Consider the following 11,381-nt stretch of genomic DNA (forward strand, 5'->3'; position numbering starts at 1 on the left):
CTGGCGAACGATAGCGGAAGCCCTTCAGGAACCCGGTGAGTAACGTTACTGGAATGTAAGCTTAAAAGATGTTTTACAAATACTGGCTAATAACTAAATATTTAATATAAAAAGAACAATATTTTACCTCAAGTTCTCTTTGGAGGATTGACAGCCCATAATGTCCTCTTCCAGCAAGCCAGGAACATGTTCTTTGTTGGGTTTTCTTTCTATTTTTGCGCTTTTCTAAACATAAATAAGCCAAAATATGCTGCTTCAGACATCGTTTGTTTACACGCTTATTTCTTAAAGTCAATGACCTCTCTGGACACGACAAGATTTTAGGAGTAAAAATCATGTAATCTGACACAGTAACTATCGTTAACAGACAAAACTATCTTGTAGTCTAAACCAGGCATAAATCATGGGCTAATTTTCCTTTTTGGGTAAACGTGTTTTTCATGCTTGTTCCATAAAAATGAAAATGCATGAGGACTGCAGATGTGACAAGAGCAATAAACTGCAATGTCCGTAATGTAGGACACCTAAGACTACATGCTTACTTTACATGCTGCAGGGAAACAGGAAAAACAGATGATCATCCTTGTAGTGCCAAACAACAGATATATTCCTCCAGACATGTTTGAGAACAAGTGCCTTGGAAGAAGAGTAGCCTAACATCTCGCAGCAAGAACTTGTAGATCTGGTGTGGTCCATAAGGGTGAGACTGAAGACGAGGACACACCTGTGCCTAATCAGGGACAGTAGCGTTGAGTGTTTACAGTTGGTGTGAAAAATCATGCAGTATTTTAAGATTCTAGTCTTAGAATTTAAGAAATGGTCATTGCCAGTCCTCCTCACAAACGATTTCTAGTTGAATATTTTTCTACATTTAATATTTGTGCGGATGACGTCACTGTTTTCTTGGAGTCTATCGTTTTTTTTTAAACAAGCAAAATTGTAAGACAAAACAACAACAAAAAAAAAAACAGAAATTACCTTGAAAATACACTAGACAACTGGTATGGAAGAAGATCAGGATAAACGAATGGTTTTGAACGACATGAGGGTGAGTGATAATGACAGAATTAAAATGTGTAGGCCTGTGTGTGTGTGTGTGTGTGTGTGTGTGTGTGTGTGTGTGTGTGTGTGTGTGTGTGTGTGTGTGTGTGTGTGTGTGTGTGTGTGTGTGTGTGTGTGTGTGTGAAAGGACCGTTAATGTCGTTAAATGTGTGTGCGCTTGCCTTTCAATTGTGCAGTGCGTCGGAATATGTTTCTTTCTTTAATATAAGATTAATATTCGTAGATGAACCCTATTGGCGACAACGACATGATCAAATGTAACGTGCTGTGTCCTGATCGACTGAGCCGATCGGCGATCGCAACTGCAAGTGTAAATTCAGCCAGAATAAGTTACCTCTACAGTAGATTATTTATGATAAGCTAAATAAATAACAAATCACATTAGACGCCGATCTATGCAGTCAGGATGTTTATAAAGCTTTAAGCCAGGCGTTTTGGTAAGTCCAACACACTGTTTATGCGCTGGTGTTCTTGCTGCTTGATTGTTAATATTTGTTATCCAAGAATAGTACGTCAAAAATGTGTTTCTACTGAGTGTGCCATACTATCCACTAGCCAGACCGATAATAACGACTTTACTCATCAAACAGGAGAAAGTTAACTTCGGGCCAGGCGTAACCGTAACCGTGGCAACGCGCGTTCATCCCTGGTTCATCCGATGAAACCGTTTATAGCAGTCTGGCTCCGTCAACGTTTGTGCTGTTCTCTGACTGCCAAAGATTAAAATCTGCTCCAGTTGAAGGAAACATTCTGTAAATGTGTTCAGTTCATTCTTAGAATGTTTCAGCTAGTCCTTCAGTGTGTCCCCGGCTTGAGTGGACACACAAGATACTGACTTGATTTTTGATAGGCCTTTTTTAATTGACTACTCATGTTCAGGGACTTCCCAGCTAACATTTTTAGGTTATAAGAACGTTTCCCTAACGTTCCCATTAAGTTCTAAAAACGTTTTTGAATGTTCTAGGAACGTTGAAATGTCCAGTTTGTGGAACGTTGTATTAACGTTCTCATTAGGTTCTAAGAACGTTAAATAACGTTCTTATAAGGGTGTGGAGTATGATCAAATAAAATATTCCTGTTTTCTCCTTTAATGTACTTGCTTTTGTTTATTGACATCTTATTCTTTCTTAAAAAAAGCTAAAACCACTTTTATAATTGACTTTTATATTTATATTACATTTATATTTAATACATAATTAGTTTACTAGATTTTTCTTCTGATTGTAAAAAATAAATATATACACGAAAATAGCATTTAAGTGTCATTAAGTTGTCTCTGGATATACAAATTATGTATCTGAAGTTTGAGAAAAAAGCTGTATGACTAATTTGTAATGACTAATACTTTTTTTAATGTAGTAACGTTTTTAAAACATTCCTCTAACAATGTAGGTTTTATAGCTAACATTTTTAGAACATTTCTCAATAGCAAATAGCGTTGTCACAACGTTCTAATAACGTTACTGCAAGAACGTTTTTTGATAACTTTGAGAGAACTTTCAGAGAACGTTCCCTGTTAGCAGGATTGTTATTCCATTTTAGTTTTTTAAATGTTTGTCAAATGTGTTCAGTTTATGTTTCGGTTGGTAAATCTTTCTACTAAAGCAGTAGAAAGTGGGAGGATTTTTCTTGTTTGGCTGAGTTTATATAAAATATTGATAAAGGCTCTTATATCAAAATCCTCTGGCATTTCTCTTTGAAAATTCTCATTTTTGACTTCTAATTCATTACCGGTGTTTGTTTTGCTCTATCCTCTGTGCTTCTACGCAGGGGCGTGGGACTGGGGGGATAAAGGGTACTGAGTAACCAGGGCCCGAGGCAGGGAAGTCCGTTTTCTATACATACACATACATGGTACGGGGGCCCAGCAAGATGGTTTGTACCCAGGGCCCAAAATTTGGTGCTACGCCACTGCTTCTACGTTCATCAATATGTCATGCGTCAGATCAGGGCTTACTGTTTGCCATAAACTGATTTGTACAGCCGTCTGTCAGAAGCTAGTTATAGTTTATAAAGTTTTAAATATGGATATTTTTCTCACACAAATGCATCGCTTGGCTTAAGAAGGCCATGTGGAACACTTTTATGATAGATGGATGTACTTTTACAAAACAGAAGCAGCCATTCACTGCTGTTATAAAGTTTGGACGAGCCAGGACATTTTATCACTGATTGTATTCATAAAAAAGAATTTCAGATACACATAGGATGAGTAAATCATGGGCCATTTGAGCAAAAATACAGTGAAAACAAAAATTGTACAGCATTATTAATATTACAATTTAAAATATGTTTTATTTTAATATATTTAAAAAAATAATGTATTGATTACTCTAGTCTTCAGTGTCACATGATCATTCAAAGAATGTTCTAAAATGCTAATTTTGTGCTCAACATTTCTTATTGTTGAAAACTGTTGTACTGTTAAGATTCTGTGGAAAGAACATTTAGCTGGAATAGAAACATAAATGCCTTTTGATTAATTTAACGCATTCTTGCCAAATAAAATTCATAACAAAATTTATGTTGGATAAACAATGTCACAATGTCAGAAAAATCAAAGTGAACAGACGGCTGCTAAAGAATTTGAAAGATCAGCTAATCTGTGTCTGAGGGCAAAGTTAGCATATGCTCACAGTGACAAAGCAGAATTCACTTCTTTTATAAAAGGACCGTATTGTAAAGTTTCAACCAAAGGGTTTAATTTTTACAAATGTTCCACAAAGCTTTCCCCCCCTGTTAACCATTTTCTTAATTCTCTTAGAGTGTGATTATGAACCCAATGGCCAGGTGCATGAGACAGATCCACAACCAGGTCAAGCACAACAGAGCGCAAAGATGAAGTTTGAAGACCTTCTCTCAGAAATTAATGGATTTGGGAGGTTCCAGAAGATGGTCCTGATCATCAATTTCTTTGGTCGATTCAGTCTTGCGTGCCATTTCCTGTTAGGCAACTTTATTGCTGTCATCCCGTCTCATCACTGCAACATCAGCTCTCTGGATGCTGACGGGATCCTTAGGAATCTGAGTCGAGAAGAGAGACTGACTGTCAGTATTCCAGCGCAGGAGAATGGGACTCCTGCTTCCTGTCGTATGTTCTCTTATCCTCAGTTCCACCTGCTGTCAAACTCCTCCAGCAGTCCCTCAGAGGTTGCTGTAGTGGAGTGTCAGAATGGATGGGAATATGACAACAGCACGTTCATCAGCACTCTCGCTACACAGGTGAGACTCTTGCTTTTTATGTATCACTGATTTATTCTACTCTATTCTAGTCGTGGCCTTTCTCTTTCTCTTGTGTGTTCAGTGGGATTTAGTGTGTGACAAAAGAGCACTGAGCAGATTGACAACCACCATCTTCTTCATTGGGGTCATGTTTGGAGCAGCCGCTTTTGGAAGCCTAAGTGCAATGTTGGTAAACTGGTTCAATAAGACTTTTGATGTAAAAAAACATACAAAAAAAAAAACACGTTTTTACCACCTCAAAATTAGCACAATACATTTCTCAAAGGCATAGTTAGCATTAAAATGAAAATTCTGTCATCATTTACCCACCCTCATGTTGTTCCAAATCCAAGTCTTTTATTCTATGGAACACACACACATATTTGGTTACCATTGATTTGGTATAAAAAAAAAAAAAAAAGGGAAAACAAGAAAGACATTTCTAAAAATATATTTTATTTTAAATTACAAGGAAGTCATACAGGTTAGGAAACGACATGATGGTGAGTAAATTCTGACATTTTGGGGTGCACTATCCCTTTAAATTTCCGTTGCATTAGAAACACGCCGGACGTATTTCTAAATAATCTAGTCAATCATGGATATCCTTCACAAAAGTATAAAGGTTATCTAAAGATATAGGTGTTTGTTAGTGTTTCTAAATGGATACATGTCTTATTCTACACAGGTTTGGGCGTAAGCCGATGTTGCTTGTGTCATATATATCAGGAATGGCTTTTGGATTGTGTAGTGCTTTTTCCTCTTCCTTCATCATGTTTTCAGTTCTGAGATTCTTAACTGGATTCACCATTACTGGCAGCGCCATCATCTCCTCTGTACTCAGTAAGTTATTTTGGTTTTAAAACAGCACAGAAAATGTTTCTAAAATGAAGATGAGTACGTGTAAGTGATGAGTGTGTGCATTTGTCCTTTTGTTAATTTGTTCTTTCTCAGATGTGGAGTGGGTGAGCATTGAGCACAGAAAGCTGGTAGGGGTGATTGACAGTCTGTCCTGGACATTTGCATTCATAAGTTTTCCACTGTTTGCATACCTCATTCGAGACTGGAGATGGCTGACAGTTTCCATCTCGTTGCCCACTGTTATTGCAATAATCACTTGGTGGTGAGCATAAACCATTACTAAGTAGATGTCATAAAATATCTGTAAGTCATCTGGTACAAGAAAGTCAGAGTAAATGCAGAACATTCTCAATATGAAATAATTATTGATGTGAATAATGTTATAGGTGGATTCCAGAGTCGGCTCGGTGGCTGATTGCTAATGGGAAAGTGGATGAAGCTTATATTTATCTTCATAAATGTGCTGCCATGAACTGTAAAAAAGAAGGCACTGCTAAGATAAAACCTGAGGTGAGGAAACCCAGAAGAATGTTAGTGAAAACATATCAGCAAAATAATTTTGCTAGCAATTTTACAGTACAGCAAAACATTTTTCTTCATTGGAAAAAGTCAACATGAACTGCAGATTGCATTATATTTTACTTCTAAAAAAGATGTACTTCTAAGCATAACATAAAAGACGTGATGTAACAGAAGAAGCAAACGATCTTTTCTTGTGTATTGTGCCGTACATTAGCCTAGAAATCTAAACGATCCTTAGCGGCAGCAAATTTAATTTGCTGCGAGTGTAATCTAACAACTCTCAATACACTTCTGAAGCTGTAAAAAACAAACTCAGGCCAATCACATCGTGTATAGAGTCGGTGGGCGGGGCCATAATGACGGCTGAGTTGCGTTTGCGTGCTACTAGTAAACACAGAAACTGGCGAACGGTGGTCTTTCGAATCAGCTTTGACCGCGACTCTGGAAGACTTGGAGTTAAGCTTTTCTCTGAGAAAAGAATAAAGAACGGCACTGAAGTCATTCTTAAGAAGGGAAGATGTGTTCAGAGTTTTGCCGACTGAATACGGCGAAAGTTTAATCTATCAACTAGCTCCTCTATACTTGCTTTGGTTGGTTGTAGCGATATCCAATTGCGTGCAGAGGGAGTTTGAAAGACAACCGTTTATCCCGCCCCTCGGATTGAGCCCTGTCAATGATCAGTTTCCAGACCAAACATCTTGATGTGGATCTGGCCTGGCTTGTCAGGCTAGCCTTACATCTGAGTGAAACGGATTATTGAAAAAGGGAAAAATAAAGTGCAGGTTGTCGACTAGATGGAGGCAGATCTGAATGCAAGCTGGCAGTCGACTGTAAGAAAGGGGCAGGTTAAAGAGGACAAAATAATTGGAGAAGTCCAGCATGCATCATCAGAGAGTACGTTAGTCTTTCGTTCTTCTGGAAGATCAAGTTATGAAAATGTTATAACTGTCAAAATAAAAAAAATAAATAGGCAAGGCAGGTTTATTTGTATAGCACATTTCATACCCAACAAAAATTTAAAGTACTTTATATAGAAATTAATTAAAATAGTAGTAGCATATGCATGAGAAATAAGAATACCATGTGTAAGAATTAAAAATTAAAAACAAGGATAATTAAAACAGTTGTAAAGATAATTCTCAAACACGTTCATAACATCCATTTCAATCACTATTCACTGATTTTTACTCAAGAACCTTCTTGATTAAACCCATGTTCATTCATCATACCTTTCCACAGATTTACACATACTCAAACCTTTTTGTCAAACTTGCCATTTCCATCAAACCCAGTTTTTACTCATCATATTTAACTCAAATGAACATATTAAATAACAATAGCCAAAGATTAGAACAAAGGTAAACTAAACTAAAACAATTATAAGAATAAACAGATAAGATAAGGTGCAATCAGTGGGACGTACAGTGGCACATAGCTCATTAAGTAAATGCACAGCTAAACAGATGTAGCCTGACAAGCCAGACCCACATCAAGATGTTTGGTCTGGAAACTCACCATAGACAGGGCTCAATCCGAGGGGCGGGATAAACGGTTGTCCTTCAAACTCCCTCTGCATGTGATAGGATAGCGCTACACCAACCAGAGCAACGAAGGTGAAGCAGAGCTCGCTGACAGATTAAACATTCGCCGTATCCGGTCGGCTAAACTCCGAACACATCTTCCCTTTTTAAGAATGACTTCAGTGCCGTTCTTTGTTCTTTTCTCAGAGAAAATCTTAACTCCAAGTATTCCAGAATCACAGTCAAAGCTGATTCAAAAGACCGCCGCCGTTCGCCAGTTTCTGTGTTTACTAGAAGCACGCAAACGCAACTCGGCCGTCGTCATTATGGCCCCGCCCGCCGACTCTATACACGATGTGATTGGCCCGTCCAGAGTGAGAGGAATAGACCCTTTTACAGCCCACGTGATCAAAGAGTTGCGCGCGCATTTTGGCAACGGAAGTGGTGTTGTTCCCTAGTGGTTCTAACGTGTTAGCAACTCCGAAAGTTTATCAAAACGGTTTCCCAGCATCAAAATGTCTGGCTGTTGCGTTTTCGGTTGCACTAATTGCTATTCCACCAATGGGCTTAAGTTTTATAGGAATCCGACAGGATCACGGCCGTTTCAGAAGAACCGGCGGTACCTGTGGCTGCAGGCGATTAAATGCATTTATTGGAACGAGGACATAAAAATGCTCGCATAAAAGAATTTCATTTGTAAAACATTTACTGCACTTGAAACTTAATTATTTATAATAAACCTCCCAACATTGGCTGCCACTGGTGTGTATAATGTACCCCCCACCCCCAGATTATCATATCAATAATCACAGTACTTATCAATTTCATTTGTAATGATTTTATTAATAGTTTAATTGCAAAATAACCATCTGAGAAATGTATGCAAGCAACATAGTTGCTATTAAAGTACTATAGCATTACAAAATTAAACTTTAAACAGAAGTGTGTCGACACATACGAATCAATAACAACATAAAATGTAAGGAAAAGGATAAATGTATGTCTGTGTGAAGAATAAGAAAAAATGTAGAAAATTGTATTGGACATTCTGTACATGCCAACAGACAACGTATTCACAAGCATCCAGTGATTTATATGCTTGTCTCGGGTGTACACGCTCGGTTTCTCAACTAACGTTAAATACGTATATATCCGGCCACTAAGTTATATCTGGCCATCTGCTAACGTCTTCTATCCACTCCACTATAGTACACGGATCTGGTAGCCGAATACCATTTGATAAAGTCAACTTTTTAAAATAACTTTCTCGGTTTGTGTTGCTTAATCCGCTCACGTAGCTTGACATGTTGCTGATTCTCGCCACAGTTTGTTGCCAAAATTAAATTTGCTGCCGCTAGGGTGCGTCTAGATTTCTAGGCTAAAACAGATGTGTTTTGAGTCTGGATTTAAATGTGGCTACTGTTGGAGCACATCTGATCTGTTCAGGAAGCTAGTTCTAACTGCAGCTGCATGCTTTGAGTGAACTCTTGGTATTTCTAACTGACTTGATCCTGCTGATCTGAGTGATCTGTTGGGTTTGTACTTAATCAGCATATCTGCAATATATTGAGGTCCTAGCTCATTAAGTGATTTACAAACAAGTAATAGTACTTTAAATTTAATCCTAGATGTAACTGGAAGCCAGTGTAAAGACCTGAGGACTGGTGTGATATGGTCAAATAAACACATTGTTTACAATGGTTTTAATAGGGCCAGGGTCTGTGTTTGTTTTCTTGCTTTTTCTTTTGCATAGTTTGATAACAGCTTCTGAGCGTCTTTGTTTTTCTCTGTCTAGGAGCTGGCTAAAATCATAGTAACTGGACGAGGAAACAGGAAGTATTCATACCTGGATCTTATCAAGACTCCTAAAATGAGGAGATTGTCTTTACTCACAGGAATAACCTGGTGTGTCAAATAACAATCACAAACCACAGTGCCATCAACAAAAGGGTATTCAGATTAATCTCATTTATGACATGTTTCTGTTTTCCGCTGCCAGGTTTTCTGTTGCCACGGTTGCCTATGGGATTAGTTTCAACATTTCAGGTTTTGGACTAAATATGTACCTCACTCAGTTTCTGTATGGTGCCATTGAAATCCCGGCTAAACTGATCATCTATTATCTGCTGGATAAGTTTGGAAGGCACATAACTCAAGCTGGATCTTTGCTATTGGTTGGAATCTGCCTCGTGATAAACATATTCATACCCAAAGGTGAGAGACTTACAACTTATTCCCCCAGTGTTATAGACAAGGCTTAAGCTATAGTCCCAGACTAAAATGCTTGTTTGATCTGTTTTAACTGAAAGCAACTTGCACTGACATAATGCTACTGCCATTGTTTTGTCTCAAGTTGCACACCAGTAATGTTTTTTTTTTTTTCTAAGGCGCATTTATAAAACCTACTTAAATGTCCTAATTGAATACTGGCTTAATCTAAACCCATCTGTGAAACCAAACCATTTACTTTTTTAAATGACAATGTAGGTTTGATAAAAAGATCCGGTGCAACAATGTTGTCTCTTGCCATTCAGATAAGACAGTGGTTCGTACGGTGATAGCCGTGCTGGGAAAAGGCTGCTCTGCCACATCTTTTGGTACAGTTATTTTGTACAGTTCTGAGCTTTACCCCACTGTGTTAAGGTAGGAAAACTAACTTCCTGCTTAGTTATACTCTAGTAAAACTATATCCAGCATAAACAACTAATGTATTTATTGAAATATTGCACTACTTGCAGGCAAAATGGGATGGGCTACAATTCCTTTGTGGCTCGTCTGGGTGTTTCTGTGGCTCCTCTGATCTTGCTATCAGACGATACATGGAGCCATTTCTCTCAAGTCATTTTGTCTTCTATTGCACTCATTGCTGCTTTTGTGGCTTATCAGCTACCAGAGACACGAGGCAGGTGTCTGCCGGAGACTATAGAGGATATCGAGGGAATCAGGTGATGTTATGTGGGGAAACTATTTAGTCTGTAGTGTAATTTCTAGGTGACTGAACCCTTAAAGGGATAGTTCACCCAAAAATGAAAATTCTGTCATCATTTACTCACCCTCAAGTTGTTCCAAACCTGTAGGAGTTTCCTTTCCTGCTGAACACAAAATAAGGTATTTGGAAGAATGTTTGTAACCAAGCAGATAGAGCTATCATTGACTACCATAGTATTTTTCCCGCTACTGTCTATGGTAGTCAATGGTTGCTCTCTCTGCTTGGTTAAAAACATTATTCCAAATATCTTATTTTGCGTTCAGCAGAACAAGGAAACTGACACAGTTTTGGAACAACTTGAGGGTGACTAAATGATGACAGAATTTTCATTTTTGGGTGAACTATACCTTTACATATTAACATTTGCTTCTCATCGCAGGAAAGACACTGATGGCTCACCACTACAAGATCAAAAAATGGAGGAAAAAGAAGGCAGTAGGGTGAAATGGAAAGATGATTTAATTTTGCAGAACACATAACTATAGCAGAATAGCTTTTTTAATCCATAAAATGTCCTATTTATGTGTTATCATTTAATTGAACAATTTAAAGAGAAATTTGAAGGGAGATGTCACTTGTTTTTCTCATTGTGTTTGCCATTTTAGTCAGAATTGTGTGAACTCATTATTCAACGCATATGGGAATTTTAAAGTAGAAATAGCCCAATTTTGAGAATTCATCAACATAGCCTACTATAATTTGCTTTAAAACAAAAATTGATCGGGTTCACAAAGCGAGATTAATTTATCCTGGAAATCATTTTCCAGGATAAATTAAATTTGGCCACAAGTACATTTCTACAGGCCAACAAATAAAACGCTTCATCTGGAATGATGTTATGCAACTTGAGTTTACTGCTTATTAACCAGTAATATGGTGCTTATCTATATGTGTTAATGAAATGCAGAATGTTTGTCTATAGAGAAGAATATTAAGAAGTGATTTATATCTTTGGGCCTATTTTCTTAAGTACACACAATGTAAAATGGCAAATGAAAGGCTTTAAAATGTATTTAATCTACTTTCTATGGAATAAAATAAAACATGCAGTGAAGGTAATAGATAATGCGAAGATGCTGTTTTATGACAATAAGAGACAGAGTTTGTCTTTTTCCAACTTCCAACTTCAATTTCCAACAATGAAGAAATTGTTTACGATATATCGATTTATGTATGTGCACAACAAATCATGTATACTAGCCAAA

The 11,381-nt window shown here is 37.5% G+C and overlaps 1 protein-coding gene across 1 annotated transcript; it reads left to right on the plus strand.

The window, feature by feature from the left end:
• Positions 1–11,232, plus strand: slc22a7b.2 (solute carrier family 22 member 7b, tandem duplicate 2). Its single transcript, XM_067455610.1, has 11 exons — positions 1–35; positions 3,827–4,284; positions 4,367–4,470; positions 4,973–5,127; positions 5,239–5,407; positions 5,532–5,655; positions 8,983–9,092; positions 9,187–9,401; positions 9,722–9,830; positions 9,926–10,132; positions 10,556–11,232. The coding sequence occupies exons 2-11, from the start codon at positions 3,901–3,903 to the stop codon at positions 10,653–10,655; spliced, it is 1,677 nt and encodes a 558-aa protein (XP_067311711.1). The 5' UTR covers positions 1–35; positions 3,827–3,900; the 3' UTR covers positions 10,656–11,232.
• Positions 11,233–11,381: the final 149 nt, after the last annotated feature.

The sequence above is a fragment of the Pseudorasbora parva genome, chromosome 10, assembly GCF_024679245.1.
Source record: "Pseudorasbora parva isolate DD20220531a chromosome 10, ASM2467924v1, whole genome shotgun sequence".
In the NCBI taxonomy this organism is placed as follows: Eukaryota; Metazoa; Chordata; class Actinopteri; order Cypriniformes; family Gobionidae; genus Pseudorasbora; species Pseudorasbora parva.

Excerpts from the sequence above, each read along its gene's own strand:
- slc22a7b.2 (XM_067455610.1), top strand. The coding sequence starts at position 3,901 with ATGAAGTTTGAAGACCTTCTCTCAGAAATTAATGGATTTGGGAGGTTC. Across the intron at positions 4,285-4,366 it reads TCAGCACTCTCGCTACACAG|TGGGATTTAGTGTGTGACAA; the intron begins GTGAGACTCTTG and ends TTGTGTGTTCAG. Across the intron at positions 5,128-5,238 it reads CATCATCTCCTCTGTACTCA|ATGTGGAGTGGGTGAGCATT; the intron begins GTAAGTTATTTT and ends GTTCTTTCTCAG.